At 51.9% G+C, this 17,998-nt stretch overlaps 1 protein-coding gene across 1 annotated transcript in view; it reads right to left on the bottom strand.

The window, feature by feature from the left end:
- Positions 1-13,131: 13,131 nt before the first annotated feature.
- The window catches only part of EIF2B3 (eukaryotic translation initiation factor 2B subunit gamma), a gene marked incomplete at its 5' end in the record, with an annotated part of 28,299 nt that continues 23,432 nt past the window's right edge, over positions 13,132-17,998 (bottom strand). The window contains 1 exon segment of the mRNA XM_077450819.1: positions 13,132-13,259. Coding sequence (XP_077306945.1) covers positions 13,207-13,259 — 53 coding nt within the window.

Genomic DNA, 17,998 nt, shown 5'->3' with positions numbered 1-17,998 from the left:
TGTGTGCAGTTTGATGTCTGCAGTCCGCTGTGTACAGTTTGCTGTATGCAGTTCCCTGGCTGTGTGCAGTCCACTGTGTGCAGTCCGCTGTGTGCAGTTTGCTGTCTGCAGTCCACTGTGTGCAGTCCGCTGTGTGCAGTTTGCTGTCTGCAGTACGCTGTGTGCAGTCCGCAGTGTGCAGTTTGCTGTGTACAGTCCGCCGTGTGCGGTATTCTGTGTGCAGTATGCTGTGTGCAGTATGCTGTGTGCAGTATGCTGTGTGCAGTCCACTGTGTGCAGTACGCTGTCTGCAGTATGCTTTGTGCAGTACGCTGTGTGCAGTCCACTGGCTGTGTGCAGTATTCTGTCTGCAGTTCACTGTGTGCTGTCCGCTGTTTGCCGTCCGCTGTGTGTAGTATGCTGTGTGCAGTCCGCTGTGTGCAGTATGCTGTGTGCAGTCCGCTGTGTGCAGTCCGCTGTGTGCAGTATGCTTTGTGCAGTTCGCTGTGTGCAGTTTGCTGTCTGCAGTATGCTTTGTGCAGTCCGCTGTGTGCAGTCCACTGTGTGCAGTCCGCTGTGTGCAGTCCGCTGTGTGCAGTCCGCTGTGTGCAGTCCGCTGTGTGCAGTCCGCTGTGTGCAGTCCGCAGTGTGCAGTTCCCTGTCTGCAGTATGCTGTGTGCAGTCCGCTGTGTGCAGTTTGATGTCTGCAGTCCGCTGTGTGCAGTCCGCTGTGTGCAGTTTGATGTCTGCAGTCCACTGTGTGCAGTTTGCTGTATGCAGTTCCCTGGCTGTGTGCAGTCCACTGTGTGCAGTCCGCTGTGTGCAGTTTGCTGTCTGCAGTACGCTGTGTGCAGTCCACAGTGTGCAGTTTGCTGTGTACAGTCCGCCGTGTGCGGTATTCTGTGTGCAGTATGCTGTGTGCAGTATGCTGTGTGCAGTATGCTGTGTGCAGTATGCTGTGTGCAGTCCACTGTGTGCAGTACGCTGTCTGCAGTATGCTTTGTGCAGTACGCTGTGTGCAGTCCACTGGCTGTGTGCAGTATTCTGTCTGCAGTTCACTGTTTGCCGTCCGCTGTTTGCCGTCCGCTGTTTGCCGTCCGCTGTGTGCAGTCCGCTGTGTGCAGTCCGCTGTGTGCAGTCCGCTGTGTGTAGTATGCTGTGTGCAATCCGCTGTGTGCAATCCGCTGTGTGCAGTATGCTGTGTGCAGTTTGCTGTGTGCAGTATTCTGTGTGCAGTATTCTGTGTGCAGTTTGCTGTGTGCAGTATTCTGTGTGCAGTTCGCTGTCTGCAGTATGCTTTGTGCAGTCCGCTGTGTGCAGTTCACTGTCTGCAGTATGCTTTGTGCAGTATGCTGTGTGCAGTCCGCTGTGTGCAGTCCGCTGTGTGCAGTTTGCTGTGTGCAGTACGCTGTGTGCAGTCCGCAGTGTGCAGTCCGCAGTGTGCAGTCCGCTGTGTGCAGTCCGCAGTGTGCAGTTCGCTGTCTGCAGTATGCTGTGTGCAGTATGCTGTGTGCAGTCCGCTGTGTGCAGTCCGCAGTGTGCAGTTTGCTGTGTGCAGTGCACTGTGTGCAGTCCGCTGTGTGCAGTTTGCTGTCTGCAGTACGCTGTGTGCAGTCCACAGTGTGCAGTTTGCTGTCTGCAGTACGCAGTGTGCGGTATTCTGTGTGCAGTATTCTGTGTGCAGTCCACTGTGTGCAGTTCGCTGTCTGCAGTATGCTTTGTGCAGTACGCTGTGTGCAGTCCACTGGCTGTGTGCAGTATTCTGTCTGCAGTTCACTGTGTGCTGTCCGCTGTTTGCCGTCCGCTGTGTGTAGTATGCTGTGTGCACTATGCTGTGTGCAGTCCGCTGTGTGCAGTCCGCTGTGTGCAGTCCGCTGTGTGCAGTATGCTGTGTGCAATCCGCTGTGTGCAGTTTGCTGTCTGCAGTATGCTTTGTGCAGTCCGCTGTGTGCAGTCCGCTGTGTGCAGTCCGCTGTGTGCAGTCCGCTGTGTGCAGTGTGCTGTGTGCAGTGCGATGTGTGCAGTATGCGGTGTGCAGTTCGCTGTGTGCAGTTCACTGTCTGCAGTATGCTGTGTGCAGTCTGCTGTGTGCAGTCTGCTGTGTGCAGTCTGCTGTGTGCAGTCTGCTGTGTGCAGTCTGCTGTGTGCAGTATGCTTTGTGCAGTCCGCTGTGTGCAGTTCACTGTCTGCAGTATGCTTTGTGCAGTTCGCTGTGTGCAGTTCGCTGTGTGCAGTCCGCTGTGTGCAGTATTCTGTGTGCAGTTCGCTGTCTGCAGTATGCTTTGTGCAGTCCGCTGTGTGCAGTTCCCTGGCTGTGTGCAGTCCGCAGTGTGCAGTTTGCTGTCTGCAGTACGCTGTGTGCAGTCCGCTGTCTGCAGTCCGCTGTCTGCAGTCCGCTGTCTGCAGTACGCTGTGTGCAGTCCGCCGTGTGCGGTATTCTGTGTGCGGTATGCTGTGTGCGGTATTCTGTGTGCAGTATTCTGTGTGCAGTCCTCTGTGTGCAGTTCGCTGTCTGCAGTATGCTTTGTGCAGTACGCTGTGTGCAGTCGACTGGCTGTGTGCAGTATTCTATCTGCAGTTCACTGTGTGCAGTCCGCTGTTTGCCGTCCGCTGTGTGTAGTATGCTGTGTGCACTATGCTGTGTGCAGTATGCTGTGTGCAGTATGCTGTGTGCAGTATGCTGTGTGCAGTATGCTGTGTGCAGTCCGCTGTGTGCAGTGCGATGTGTGCAGTGCGATGTGTGCAGTATGCGGTGTGCAGTGCGATGTGTGCAGTATGCGGTGTGCAGTTCGCTGTGTGCAGACCACTGTGTGCAGTTCACTGTCTGCAGTATGCTGTGTGCAGTGCGCTCTGTGCAGTGCGCTCTGTGCAGTCTGCGGTGTGCAGTGTGATGTGTGCAGTCTGCTGTGTGCTGTCTGCAGTATGCTGTGTGCAGTTCGCTGTTTGCAGTATGCTTTGTGCAGTACGCTGTGTGCAGTCCGCTGGCTGTGTGCAGTATGCTGTCTGCAGTATACTGTGTGCAGTCCACTGTGTGCTATCCTCTGTTTGCCATCCGCTGTGTGTAGTATGCTGTGTGCAGTCCGCTGTGTGCAGTCCGCTGTGTGCAGTATGCTTTGTGCAGTATGCTGTGTGCAATCCGCTGTGTGCAGTATGCTTTGTGCAGTTAGCTGGCTGTGTGCAGTCCGCTGTGTGCAGTTTGCTGTCTGCGGTATGCTTTGTGCAGTCCGCTGTGTGCAGTCCACTGTGTGAAGTCCGCTATGTGCAGTGCGCTGTGTGCAGACCACTGTGTGCAGTATGCTTTGTGCAGTCCGCTGTGTGCAGTTCACTGTCTGCAGTATGCTGTGTGCAGTTCCCTGGCTGTGTGCAGTCCGCTGTGTGCAGTTCCCTGGCTGTGTGCAGTCCGCAGTGTGCAGTCCGCAGTGTGCAGTCCGCAGTGTGCAGTCCGCAGTGTGCAGTCCGCTGTGTGCAGTCCGCTGTGTGCAGTCCGCTGTGTACAGTCCGCTGTGTGCGGTATTCTGTGTGCAGTATTCTGTGTGCAGTTTGCTGTGTGCAGTATTCTGTGTGCAGTATTCTGTGTGCAGTATGCTGTGTGCAGTATGCTGTGTGCAGTATGCTGTGTGCAGTATGCTGTGTGCAGTATGCTGTGTGCAGTATGCTGTCTGCAGTACGCTGTCTGCAGTATGCTTTGTGCAGTCCACTGGCTGTGTGCAGTATTCTGTCTGCAGTTCACTGTGTGCTGTCCGCTGTTTGCCGTCCGCTGTTTGCCGTCCGCTGTGTGCAGTCCGCTGTGTGCAGTCCGCTGTGTGCAGTCCGCTGTGTGCAGTCCGCTGTGTGCAGTCCGCTGTGTGCAGTATGCTGTGTGCAGTATGCTTTGTGCAGTCCGCTGTGTGCAGTCCGCTATGTGCAGTGTGATGTGTGCAGTGCGATGTGTGCAGTTCGCTGTGTGCAGACCACTGTGTGCAGTTCACTGTCTGCAGTATGCTGTGTGCATTATGCTGTGTGCAGTTTGCTGTGTGTAGTTTGCTGTGTGCAGTATGCTTTGTGCAGTCCGCTGTGTGCAGTTCACTGTCTGCAGTCCACTGTGTGCAGTATGCTGTGTGCAGTATTCTGTGTGCAGTTCGCTGTCTGCAGTCCGCTGTGTGCAGTCTGCTGTGTGCAGTATGCTGTGTGCAGTATTCTGTGTGCAGTTCGCTGTCTGCAGTCCGCTGTGTGCAGTCTGCTGTGTGCAGTCTGCTGTGTGCAGTATGCTGTGTGCAGTATTCTGTGTGCAGTTCGCTGTCTGCAGTCTGCTGTGTGCAGTCTGCTGTGTGCAGTCCGCTGTGTGCAGTTCGCTGTCTGCAGTCCACTGTGTGCAGTATGCTGTGTGCAGTATGCTGTGTGCAGTATTCTGTGTGCAGTTCGCTGTCTGCAGTCCGCTGTGTGCAGTCTGCTGTGTGCAGTCTGCTGTGTGCAGTCCGCTGTGTGCAGTTCACTGTCTGCAGTATGCTTTGTGCAGTTCGCTGTCTGCAGTATGCTGTGTGCAGTATGCTGTGTGCAGTCCGCTGTGTGCAGTCCGCTGTGTGCAGTCCGCTGTGTGCAGTCCGCAGTGTGCAGTTCGCTGTCTGCAGTCCGCTGTGTGTAGTATGCTGTGTGCAGTATGCTGTGTGCAATCCGCTGTGTGCAGTATGCTTTGTGCAGTTCGCTGTCTGCAGTATGCTTTGTGCAGTCCGCTGTGTGCAGTCCGCTGTGTGCAGTCCGCTGTGTGCAGTCCGCTGTGTGCAGTTCGCTGTCTGCAGTATGCTGTGTGCAGTATGCTGTGTGCAGTCCGCTGTGTGCAGTCCGCTGTGTGCAGTCCGCTGTGTGCAGTCCGCTGTGTGCAGTTTGATGTCTGCAGTACGCTGTGTGCAGTCCGCTGTGTGCAGTCCGCAGTGTGCAGTTTGCTGTATGCAGTTCCCTGGCTGTGTGCAGTCCGCTGTGTGCAGTCCGCTGTGTGCAGTCCGCTGTGTGCAGTCCGCTGTGTGCAGTCCGCTGTGTGCAGTTTGCTGTCTGCAGTACGCTGTGTGCAGTCCACTGTGTGCAGTCCACTGTGTGCAGTATGCTGTGTGCAGTATGCTGTGTGCAGTTTGCTGTGTACAGTCCGCTGTGTGCGGTATTCTGTGTGCAGTATTCTGTGTGCAGTCCACTGTGTGCAGTCCGCTGTCTGCAGTCCGCTGTCTGCAGTCCACTGTGTGCAGTCCGCTGTGTGCAGTTTGCTGTGTACAGTCCGCCGTGTGCGGTATTCTGTGTGCAGTATGCTGTGTGCAGTATGCTTTGTGCAGTACGCTGTGTGCAGTCCACTGGCTGTGTGCAGTATTCTGTCTGCAGTTCACTGTTTGCCGTCCGCTGTGTGCAGTCCGCTGTGTGCAGTCCGCTGTGTGCAGTCCGCTGTGTGCAGCCCGCTGTGTGCAGCCCGCTGTGTGTAGTATGCTGTGTGTAGTATGCTGTGTGTAGTATGCTGTGTGCAGTATGCTGTGTGCAATCCGCTGTGTGCAGTATGCTTTGTGCAGTTCGCTGTGTGCAGTTTGCTGTGTGCAGTATTCTGTGTGCAGTTCGCTGTCTGCAGTCCGCTGTGTGCAGTCCGCTGTGTGCAGTCCGCTGTGTGCAGTCCGCTGTGTGCAGTCCGCTGTGTGCAGTTTGCTGTGTGCAGTTTGCTGTGTGCAGTCCGCTGTGTGCAGTCCGCTGTGTGCAGTCCGCTGTGTGCAGTCCGCAGTGTGCAGTTTGCTGTCTGCAGTACGCAGTGTGCGGTATTCTGTGTGCAGTATGCTGTGTGCAGTCCACTGTGTGCAGTTCGCTGTCTGCAGTATGCTTTGTGCAGTACGCTGTGTGCAGTCCACTGGCTGTGTGCAGTATTCTGTCTGCAGTTCACTGTGTGCTGTCCGCTGTTTGCCGTCCGCTGTGTGCACTATGCTGTGTGCAGTCCGCTGTGTGCAGTCCGCTGTGTGCAGTCCGCTGTGTGCAGTATGCTGTGTGCAGTATGCTGTGTGCAGTATGCTTTGTGCAGTTCGCTGTGTGCAGTTTGCTGTCTGCAGTATGCTTTGTGCAGTCCGCTGTGTGCAGTCCGCTATGTGCAGTGTGCTGTGTGCAGTGCGATGTGTGCAGTATGCGGTGTGCAGTTCGCTGTGTGCAGACCACTGTGTGCAGTTCACTGTCTGCAGTATGCTGTGTGCAGTCTGCTGTGTGCAGTATGCTTTGTGCAGTCCGCTGTGTGCAGTTCACTGTCTGCAGTATGCTGTGTGCAGTCCGCTGTGTGCAGTCCGCTGTGTGCAGTCCGCTGTGTGCAGTATTCTGTGTGCAGTTCGCTGTCTGCAGTATGCTTTGTGCAGTCCGCTGTGTGCAGTTCACTGTCAGCAGTATGCTTTGTGCAGTATGCTGTGTGCAGTTCCCTGGCTGGGTGCAGTCCGCAGTGTGCAGTTTGCTGTCTGCAGTACGCTGTGTGCAGTCCACTGTGTGCAGTCCGCAGTGTGCAGTATTCTGTGTGCAGTATTCTGTGTGCAGTCCGCTGTGTGCAGTCCGCTGTGTGCAGTCCGCTGTGTGCGGTATGCTGTGTGCGGTATGCTGTGTGCGGTATGCTGTGTGCGGTATGCTGTGTGCGGTATGCTGTGTGCAGTATTCTGTGTGCAGTCCTCTGTGTGCAGTTCGCTGTCTGCAGTATGCTTTGTGCAGTACGCTGTGTGCAGTCGACTGGCTGTGTGCAGTATTCTATCTGCAGTTCACTGTGTGCTGTCCGCTGTTTGCCGTCCGCTGTGTGTAGTATGCTGTGTGCAGTATGCTTTGTGCAGTCCGCTGTGTGCAGTATGCTTTGTGCAGTCCGCTGTGTGCAGTCCGCTGTGTGCAGTCCGCTGTGTGAAATCCGCTATGTGCAGTGTGCTGTGTGCAGTGCGATGTGTGCAGTATGCGGTGTGCAGTGCGATGTGTGCAGTATGCGGTGTGCAGTGCGATGTGTGCAGTATGCGGTGTGCAGACCACTGTGTGCAGTTCACTGTCTGCAGTATGCTGTGTGCAGTGCGCTCTGTGCAGTCTGCGGTGTGCAGTGTGATGTGTGCAGTCTGCTGTGTGCTGTCTGCAGTATGCTGTGTGCAGTTCGCTGTTTGCAGTATGCTTTGTGCAGTACGCTGTGTGCAGTCCGCTGGCTGTGTGCAGTATGCTGTCTGCAGTATACTGTGTGCAGTTCACTGTGTGCTATCCTCTGTTTGCCATCCGCTGTGTGTAGTATGCTGTGTGCAGTCCGCTGTGTGCAGTGCGCTGTGTGCAGTATGCTGTGTGCAATCCGCTGTGTGCAGTATGCTTTGTGCAGTATGCTGTGTGCAATCCGCTGTGTGCAGTATGCTTTGTGCAGTTAGCTGGCTGTGTGCAGTTTGCTGTCTGCGGTATGCTTTGTGCAGTCCGCTGTGTGCAGTCCACTGTGTGAAGTCCGCTATGTGCAGTGCGCTGTGTGCAGTGTGCAGTTCGCGGTGTGCAGACCACTGTGTGCAGTTCACTGTGTGCAGTATGCTGGGTGCTGTCAGCTGTGTGATGTGTGCGGTCCGCTCTGTGCAGTGTGCTGTGTGCACTGCGGGTCCCGCCTCCAGTATGTACGGACTCTGGACGTCGCCCTGCGGCGATGTGAATGAGCACCATTTTTTTTGTACATTTTTATAGTTTTATAATAAATGGAATGAAAATAATTTTTGTGTTTTTCTGCGATACGAATATCAGAATCGCGATTTCTCGGGCGCCATCTTTTCCACGCCTCATTCGCACTTCAATCTTTGTTTCAGCCAATTGGAAGCGAGTGTTTGGAAGGTGGAGATGCTCATGAAGGGCGATACACACTTTTTCTTTCAGGTGTTTTTCGGATGCGCCTCGTTAACTCCTCCCCCGCCAGCCCGGCGGCCCGTCCAAAAGTCCTGAATTGAAACAATCGGCTGATCACTGTGATTGGCTGTCTCAGTGATCACATTACTGGGAGCCAATCATCAATCAGTACAGACACATCGCCCCCTAGAGGGACCCCCACACTGCAAACGGGCCACCAATGCAGGCAAAGCGACTTACCTGTATGGCCGACACAGCGGGAGTCTGCAGATCCCAGCCAATGATTCACGGCCGTGATCAGCTGTGTCCAATCACAGGCCAGAGCTCCGTGTCCAATCACAGCCCAGAGCTCCGTGTCCAATCACAGCCCAGAGCTCCGTGTCCAATCACAGCCCAGAGCTCCGTGTCCAATCACAGCCCAGAGCTCCGTGTCCAATCACAGCCCAGAGCTCCGTGTCCAATCACAGCCCAGAGCTCCGTGTCCAATCACAGCCCAGAGCTCTGTACAGAGGGAACAATCTCTCTGTTTTTTATCCCTGCAAAGCCGGGAGAGGAAACAAAGAGACATTTAGTGAAAGCTGTACATAAACACCGGCTAGGCACACAATGAACCCTTCCCAGCCGCTGTCATTAGTACAGTGACAGTGCATAGTATTATCACTCATCTATGTATTGGTTTCCCACATCCGTGCGTTTTGAGGCGGTGCGGAAGGGAAAGGGGCGGGGACTTTTTTCCTGCAGCAGATTGGAGTTTACATTTAATAGACTTTAATGGACCCGCCCCCAAAAACAAGTGTTGCGATTTTGCGTTTCACTTTTTTTTGTTTGGCTCGGGTCGGTTCAAACAAAAAAACTCCTCCTCTGGATCCGGTGCCGAGGTTTTTCTGCATGTGCTTTTTAACCTCTTGTCTACCGGGAACCTAAACCCCTCCCCCCTGCACAGACCAATTCTCAGCTTTTAGGGCTGATGCACTTTGAATGACAATTACGCGGTCATGTGACATGAACACACAGGGCATCCTTATCATTTTTCCCCACAATTAGAACTTCCTTTTGGTGACATTTGATCACCTCTGGGGGGGGTTTATTTTTTGTTAATAAATTTTGCAAACGGGTAATTTTTCTGCTTCATTGATGTACACTGATAGGTGCTGCTGATAGCTGGCACTTATGCACTGATAGGTGGCAGGGATGGCACTGGTAGGTGACACTGATAGGCAGCACTGATTGGCACCACTGGTGGTCATTGATAGGTGGCACTGATTGCTGGCACTTATTCACTGGTGGGCACTGATAGGTGGCAGTGATGGGCACTAATTGGCACTGGCAGGCGACACTGAGAGGCAGCACTGATAGGTGGCACTGATTGGCACCACTGGTGGGTATTGATAGGTGGCACTTATTCACTGGTGGGCACTGATAGATGGCAGTGATAGGCACTAATTGGCACTGGTAGGTGACACTGATAGGTGGCACTGATTGGCACCACTGGTGGGCATTGTTGGTGGCACATATTCACTGATGGGCATTGATAGGTGGCAGTGATTTCTGGCACTTATGCACTGGTGGGCACTGATAGGTGGCAGTGATGGGCACTAATTGGCACTGGCAGGCGACACTGATAGGCAGCACTGATTGGCACCACTGGTGGGTATTGATAGGTGGCACTTATTCACTGGTGGGCACTGATAGATGGCAGTGATGGGCACTAATTGGCACTGGTAGGTGACACTGATAGGTGGCACTGATTGAATGCACCACTAGTGGGCATTGATAGGTGGCACATATTCACTGGTGGGCACTGATAGGTGGCAGTGATGGGCACTAATTGGCACTGGTAGGTGACACTGATAGGTGGCACTGATTTGCACCACTGGTGGGCATTGATAGGTGGCAGTGATTTCTGGCACTTATGCACTGGTGGGCACTGGCAGGCGGTACTGGTGGGCACTGATGTCCTTTGCACAGAAGCCGGTGATTGGCATTTTTTTCTCCTTTCACTGTCAGCATGAGGAGAAAAAAAAAGATTAGCGATCTTCTGTTCACATCACGTGATCCGCTGTCATTGGCTGTCAGCTGGTCACATGGTGAGGGTTCCTGTTTTTTCCTGTTTTTCGCTGTACTGGGGTCTGATGCGTTTTTTATGCGTTGCGGTGAATTTTTGATGCCGCGTCCCATTTACAGTCCAGTGCAGGAAAAATGCAGCGTTCTGCTTTCTTTTATGGACCTGACCCCTCCCCCCCGGTGCGATCGATGCCATTGGAACCCATATAAGCGACTTTCCATGTGTTTTCAATGTGTTTCCGGGTGATTTTTTTTCCTGGTTCTTTTTCTCTGTACGGAGGGTGCTGTGCATCTTTCGATGCGTTTCGGTGCTTTTTTGATCCAGTGCAGGAAAAACGCAGCATGTATTACTTTGTCTTCTGGAACTGACCACACCGGTGCGATCGATGTCATTGGAAAACATATAAGCGACTTTCCATGCGTTTTTGATGCAGAAAAAACCCGGCAGTGGCCTGCATGTGGTGCAAAGTGGCCCTAACAGGAAAGTTCTGTTTCTGTATCGACACTTTAATGCGACTCGAGTGCCGGAGAGTGTAAAGTTGCATCAAAATCGCATTACAGGAACAGAATTGCCCAAAAAAAACACGATATGCATCAAAAAAACGCAAAACGCATCACCTGCAGAGATGTGAGCGGCGGAAGGTTGAGCGCCGCATTCACCGCAGAGATCGTTTATTGGAGGTTCTCATCGAACGTTTCGCTCAATGCGTCAGTCTATTCTATAAATGGGGGGGAGGGGGGCTGCGATGAATCATGGCGGATGTGGTCGCCGGCTCGGAGAGTGACACCCCTGAACCCCCAAATGTCCCCTCCCCCCCCCCATGGGGCACCCCTCTGCCAGTCCCCGGGGGGTCCGGCCACCCACACTGCACCCAGGTAACGAGGATGGAAGCTGCGATAATGAGGGACGTATCTATATGGAGGATAAATGAAGAATTAGCGCCCCTCTCCTCCTGTGTTCCCAACTCGCTGGGTGGTCTCCCTCCTCCCGCCTCACACACTCATTACACTGTCAATGGCCGCAGGAAGTGGGGGAGGGTGGGAGAGAGGTGAGTGCGGCCTGTTTAACCGGCTCCTGTTCTGCAATTATTAATAGAAGAAATACTTCCAGCATTCATGGGGCCCGGAGACTGGGGGGTAAAATCTCCGGTTTGGCTTCACTGGGACTTGTTGGGAATAATGCAAAGTTTGAAGTTTCTGTGATTCCCTATTACTGCTAACTGGGGATGAAATGGCGTCCGCTGACGCCGGGGATAAGGACCGGTCCATATACACAATCGCCCAGAACCCCCGGGACCCGCTCTGTACTGCCCCCCATAGACAGCGATGAGGAGATGCGGCTGTACACAGGGATGCCCTGAGGTCTGTGTAAAGCGAGTGGCCCAATCCCCGACCGCCTGCTCAACCCCCAATGCATAACCGTGTACAGCCGCATCTCCCAACGGCTGTCTATGGGGGGCAGTACACCACAGCTGCGGGTCCCAGGAAGTTCTGAATGCTGTACAGCCCCCATATGGGTGCAAGAGGCCCCCCCCCCACTCCACCCGGGTGTAAAACACCAATGCTGGGGGTTATTATACTCTCACTGACCCCAATGGTGGGGGTTCTTATCACTACCACTAATACCAATGCTGGGGGTTATTATACTCTCACTGACCCCAATGGTGGGGGTTCTTATCACTACCACTAATACCAATGCTGGGGGCTATTATACTCTCACTGCCGCCAATGCTGGGGGTTCTTATTACTGCCGCCAATGCTGGGGGTTCTTATTACTGCCGCCAATGCTGGGGGTTATTACTGCATCCACTGCCACTTTACACAACTCTCAATGCATAACCGTATACAGCCGCATCCCCTAATTTCTGTCTATGGGGGGCAGTACACAGCGGGTTATTTCTGTGGCAGTGGACACCAATGCTGGGGGTTATTACTGCATACCTTTGGGGAGGAGTGGGCTCCCTCCAGGCTCAGCTGCCATCTACCTGTCCATTATTATACATGTGCTCATACTATGGGGACTTGCAGAATTTATAGAGTTGGGACTGGATAGAATACGGGGGTGGTGCGCCCTCTGCAGGTTACATATAGATGTGCAAACTAAACCCCCTCGTTTTATCAACTGTGAGGATCATTTGTTGTTTTTTGCAGGCTGGCTGGTAAGTGAGCTGGGAACTTTGCTTTGTTGTTTTTTTACAGGTTATTATTGCATCCACTGACACCGCTTGGGGTTATTTATTGCTGCAACTCCAATGCTGGGGGTTATTCCATCCACTGACTCCAAAGCTGGGGGTAATTATTACTTTTACTGACTCCAATGCTGGGGGTAATTATTACTTCAACTGACTCCAATGCTGGGGGTAATTATTACTTCCACTGACTCCAATACTAGGGGTTATTATTACTTTCACTGACTCCAATGCTGGGGGTTATTATTACTTTCACTGACTCCAATGCTGGGGGTTATTGTTACTTTCACTGACTTCAATGCTGGGGGTAATTATTACTTTCACTGACTCCAATGCTGGGGGTAATTATTACTTTCACTGACTCCAATGCTGGGGGTAATTATTACTTCCACTGACTCCAATGCTGGGGGTAATTATTACTTCCACTGACTCCAATGCTGGGGGTAATTATTACTTTCACTGACTCCAATGCTGGGGGTAATTATTACTTTCACTGACTCCAATGCTGGGGGTAATTATTACTTCCACTGACTCCAATGCTGGGGGTAATTATTACTTTCACTGACTCCAATACTAGGGGTTATTATTACTTTCACTGACTCCAATGCTGGGGGTAATTATTACTTTCACTGACTCCAATGCTGGGGGTAATTATTACTTTCACTGACTCCAATGCTGGGGGTAATTATTACTTTCACTGACTCCAATGCTGGGGTAATTATTACTTCCACTGACTCCAATGCTGGGGTTATTGCACTCCTCCTTTTTCTTCAGTGTGTGTTGAATGAGTGGGAACTTTTGGGGCGCTGCCATACATTATACATGAGGCACCTCAACAAACACGCTCTGCCATTCTGCATCCTCCGGGAGTGTTGGGGACGCACTTGGAGGCCACCGCCGGTCTCCACCAATGACACGCGAGTACACGGCCGCCATCTTGGGAAGAATGGAATACATGGTACATATAAAGTAGGATAAGGATCTTTATTTGCAGCCATGTGACTCCTCTAAAAACACCGGACACTCCTCCGGGGGGCGTCTCTCCGTACACCGAGCTCATATCAGCCAATCACACAAAGAGACACCATAAGATCCAAATCTTTTATTGTCATATAAATAAATTGGCTCCGGGGACATTCGGGGAACGCGCCGCTTCTTCCAGCTAAATCTCCATCAATTGCTCGTTTCCTACGATGATTTCGTTGACGCGTTTTTCTGCAAAGGAAACACAGAGATCAGGTGAATACAGCGAAACGCATACATGCTGGTGAATCCGCCATCTCCATGGTGAGCTGTGGGAGGAGCCTCAGCGGCAGCATACAGATGTGTGTGACTGTGGGGGGAGGGGACATTAGAGTGTAAGCTCCTCTGTACAGAGACTGATGTGACTGTGGGGGGAGGGGACATTAGAGTGTAAGCTCCTCTGTACAGAGACTGATGTGACTGTGGGGGGAGGGGACATTAGAGTGTAAGCTCCTCTGTACAGAGACTGATGTGACTGTAGAGGAGGGGACATTAGAGTGTAAGCTCCTCTGTACAGAGACTGATGTGACTGTGGGGGAGGGGACATTAGAGTGTAAGCTCCTCTGTACAGAGACTGATGTGACATTAGAGTGTAAGCTCCTCTGTACAGAGACTGATGTGACTGTGGGGGGGGGGGGACATTAGAGTGTAAGCTCCTCTGTACAGAGACTGATGTGACTGTGGGGGAGGGGACATTAGAGTGTAAGCTCCTCTGTACAGAGACTGATGTGACTGTGGGGGGAGGGGACATTAGAGTGTAAGCTCCTCTGTACAGAGACTGACATGACTGTGGGGGGGAGGGGACATTAGAGTGTAAGCTCCTCTGTACAGATACTGATGTGACTGTGGGGGGAGGGGACATTAGAGTGTAAGCTCCTCTGTACAGATACTGATGTGACTGTGGGGGGAGGGGACATTAGAGTGTAAGCTCCTCTGTACAGAGACTGATGTGACTGGGGGGGAGGGGACATTAGAGTGTAAGCTCCTCTGTACAGAGACTGATGTGACTGTGGGGGAGGGGACATTAGAGTGTAAGCTCCTCTGTACAGAGACTGATGTGACTGTGGGGGGAGGGGACATTAGAGTGTAAGCTCCTCTGTACAGAGACTGATGTGACTGTGGGGAGGGGACATTAGAGTGTAAGCTCCTCTGTACAGAGACTGATGTGACTGTGGGGGGGAGGGGACATTAGAGTGTAAGCTCCTCTGTACAGAGACTGATGTGACTGTGGGGGAGGGAACATTAGAGTGTAAGCTCCTCTGTACAGAGACTGATGTGACTGTGGGGGGAGGGGACATTAGAGTGTAAGCTCCTCTGTACAGAGACTGATGTGACTGTGGGGGAGGGGACATTAGAGTGTAAGCTCCTCTGTACAGAGACTGATGTGACTGTGGGGGGGGGACATTAGAGTGTAAGCTCCTCTGTACAGAGACTGATGTGACTGTGGGGGGAGGGGACATTAGAGTGTAAGCTCCTCTGTACAGAGACTGATGTGACTGTGGGGGGGAGAGGGGACATTAGAGTGTAAGCTCCTCTGTACAGAGACTGATGTGACATTAGAGTGTAAGCTCCTCTGTACAGAGACTCCTGTGACTGTGGGGGGGGGGGGGGGGGACATTAGAGTGTAAGCTCCTCTGTACAGAGACTGATGTGACTGTGGGGGGAGGGGACATTAGAGTGTAAGCTCCTCTGTACAGAGACTGATGTGACATTAGAGTGTAAGCTCCTCTGTACAGCACTGCGGTATATGTCAGAGCTACATAATAATAATAAATGACGGAATGTGTCAGTGTTGTAGAAATGGATAAATCAGTCAGCGGGGAATGTTTGGCACACGGGTCGGGGGACCTCGAGGCATTTACAGATGAGGTGCGATGTTTGAACGGCGCACGGCGGGTGGTCTCGGCTCGCTGGTGGTAAATGTCTGTATAGAATACAAGCAGAAGGAATACGGAGTTTCCGATTCCGCCACCCAGAGACTCACATGAATGCCACGCAAACAGCAGCAAGTGCCGTGCCACAGCCGAGCTTCATGTAAATACTCGCCGGGTTATTGTAAGCATCCCCACCATTGTGTCAACACAGCAATCCCGGAGCTGGAGGACCACCCCGGAGGCCAGACTCAACAATCTGTGCGGGGGGGTCACATCATCCTACAGGTGTATGCCGGAGAGCCGCCGGATTACACCCTCCGGCTCTCTCAGGTTACGGGAACGATCAACGTCATCTTCTGGTAAGATATTCAATGATAAGGAGCCCCCCCCCCCGCAGACCTGAGCTCATTCCCACATCAGAGGCTCATAGGAGCTTACAATCTAATGTCCCCTCCCCCCACAGTCACATCAGTCTCTGTACAGAGGAGCTTACACTCTAATGTCCCCTCCCCCCACAGTCACATCAGTCTCTGTACAGAGGAGCTTACACTCTAATGTCCCCTCCCCCCCACAGTCACATCAGTCTCTGTACAGAGGAGCTTACACTCTAATGTCCCCTCCCCCCACAGTCACATCAGTCTCTGTACAGAGGAGCTTACACTCTAATGTCCCCTCCCCCACAGTCACATCAGTCTCTGTACAGAGGAGCTTACACTCTAATGTCCCCTCCCCCCCACAGTCACATCAGTCTCTGTACAGAGGAGCTTACACTCTAATGTCCCCCCCCCCCCACAGTCACATCAGTCTCTGTACAGAGGAGCTTACACTCTAATGTCCCCTCCCCCACAGTCACATCAGTCTCTGTACAGAGGAGCTTACACTCTAATGTCCCCTCCCCCACAGTCACATCAGTCTCTGTACAGAGGAGCTTACACTCTAATGTCCCCTCCCCCACAGTCACATCAGTCTCTGTACAGAGGAGCTTACACTCTAATGTCCCCTCCCCCCACAGTCACATCAGTCTCTGTACAGAGGAGCTTACACTCTAATGTCCCCTCCCCCCCACACACACATATATAGGTATACATGCCAAACTGCCACCTCCCCCCACCTCACAAAAACACTGAGCACTAATCTACATGCTTACCCCTAAATCATAAATTCCCCCTCCTCACCGTATAAATCGCCCCCCCCACCCCCCCTTCAAATTTCCCCTTTCCAGCAAATATTTCCCCAAAATCTCACCTATCACAAATCTTCTCCCCCCCATCCCCCTTCCTACACAAACCCCCCTAAATCACCACCTGTAGCACCCTCCCCTCCCCCCTAACAAATTCCCCCTTTCAACACAAATCCCACCCCCCCCATCTTCTCATGGCACCCCCCATCTCACATGATACCTCAGCGTTCAGGGAAGCTGCCCCTTGTATATATTATATATACAGTGGATATAAAAAGTCTACACACCCCGGGGGGTAAAATGTCCAGTTTCTGGGATGTAAAAAATGAGACAAACATAAATAATTTCAGAACTTTTTCCCACCTTTATGTGACCCCCAAACTGCCCAACTCAGGGGAACAACAAACTGAAATATTTAGGGGGGGGGGGGGGGTTGGGGGAATAAAACAAAAAAAAAATGTAAATGATGTGGTGACATAAGTTTGCACACCCTCTTATATCGGGGGATGTGTTCAGAATTAACTAATCACATTCTCATGATAAATAGGAGTCAGTACACACCCGCCATCATTTACAGCTCCTCTGATTAACCCCAAATAAAGTTCAGCTGTTCTAGTAGGTCTTTCCTGACATTTCCTTGGTCACATCCTACAGGAAAAGTCATGGTCCTCGGAGAGCTTCCAATCATCAGAGGATCTCATTGTTAGAAGGTATCGGTCAGGAGAAGGTCCGAGGCATTGGACATTCCATGGAGAGCGGTGAAGACCATCGTCATCATCAAGTGGAGAAAATATGGCACCACTGTGACATCACCAAGAACTGGACGTCCCTCCAACATGGATGAAAAGAGGGAAGAGAAGCGGTCAGGGAGGTCGCCAGCAACATTCAAGGAGCTGCAGAATATCTGGCTGCGTGGTGACAACAATCTCCCGTACTCTTCACATGTCTGGGCTATGGAGGAGAGAAATTCGGCAAACACACATCTGAATGTCTTCTGGTCTGAGGAAACCAAGGATGAACTTTTTGTCCATAATTCCAAAAGATAGACAACACTGAATGTCGCCAGAATAACACCGTAACCACTGTGAAGCATGGTGGTGGCAGCATCATGTTTTGGGGCTGGAACAGGGGCCTTAGTCCAGGTGGAGGGAATTATGTTCCAATCACCGGTCAATATTGTCACAAAACCTTCAGGCTTCTGCTAGAAAGCGGAACATGAAGAGGAACTTCATCTTCCAGGATGACAACGACCCGAATCCTCCATCCAAATCGACAAAGGAAGATTCCTAGCCAGAGCCCAGACCTGAATCCCATCGAAGATCTGTGGGGTGATGTGAAGAGGGCTGTGAACAGGAGATGTCCTCACCAGCTGAAAGATTTGGAGGGTTTTTGGGGAAATTATTGCCAACTCAGGATGAGCCATGCCGATAGACTCCTCCCCCAAAACACCGATCAAAAGGGGCTTCAAAGTATACAGGGGGGGGGGGGGGGGTGTATATATATAGTATACAGGGGGGTGTATATATATAGTATACAGGGGGGGGTGTATATATATATATAGTTTACAGGGGGTGTATATATATATAGTATACGAGGGGGGGTATATATATATATATAGTATACGAGGGGGGGTGTATATATATAGTATACAGGGGGTATATATATATAGTATACGAGGGGGGGTGTATATATATAGTATACGAGGGGGGGTGTGTATATATATAGTATACGAGGGGGGGTGTGTATATATAGTATACAGGGGGGTGTATATATATAGTATACAGGGGGGTGTATATATATATATATATATATATATATATATATATATATATATAGTATACGAGGGGGGTGTATATATATAGTATACAGGGGGGTGT

The sequence above is a fragment of the Lithobates pipiens genome, unplaced genomic scaffold, assembly GCF_037356315.1.
Source record: "Lithobates pipiens isolate NorthernLeopardFrog02 unplaced genomic scaffold, aLitPip1_a1.2 Scaffold_23, whole genome shotgun sequence".
In the NCBI taxonomy this organism is placed as follows: Eukaryota; Metazoa; Chordata; class Amphibia; order Anura; family Ranidae; genus Lithobates; species Lithobates pipiens.
This window is presented reverse-complemented; position numbering and strand designations above follow the sequence as displayed.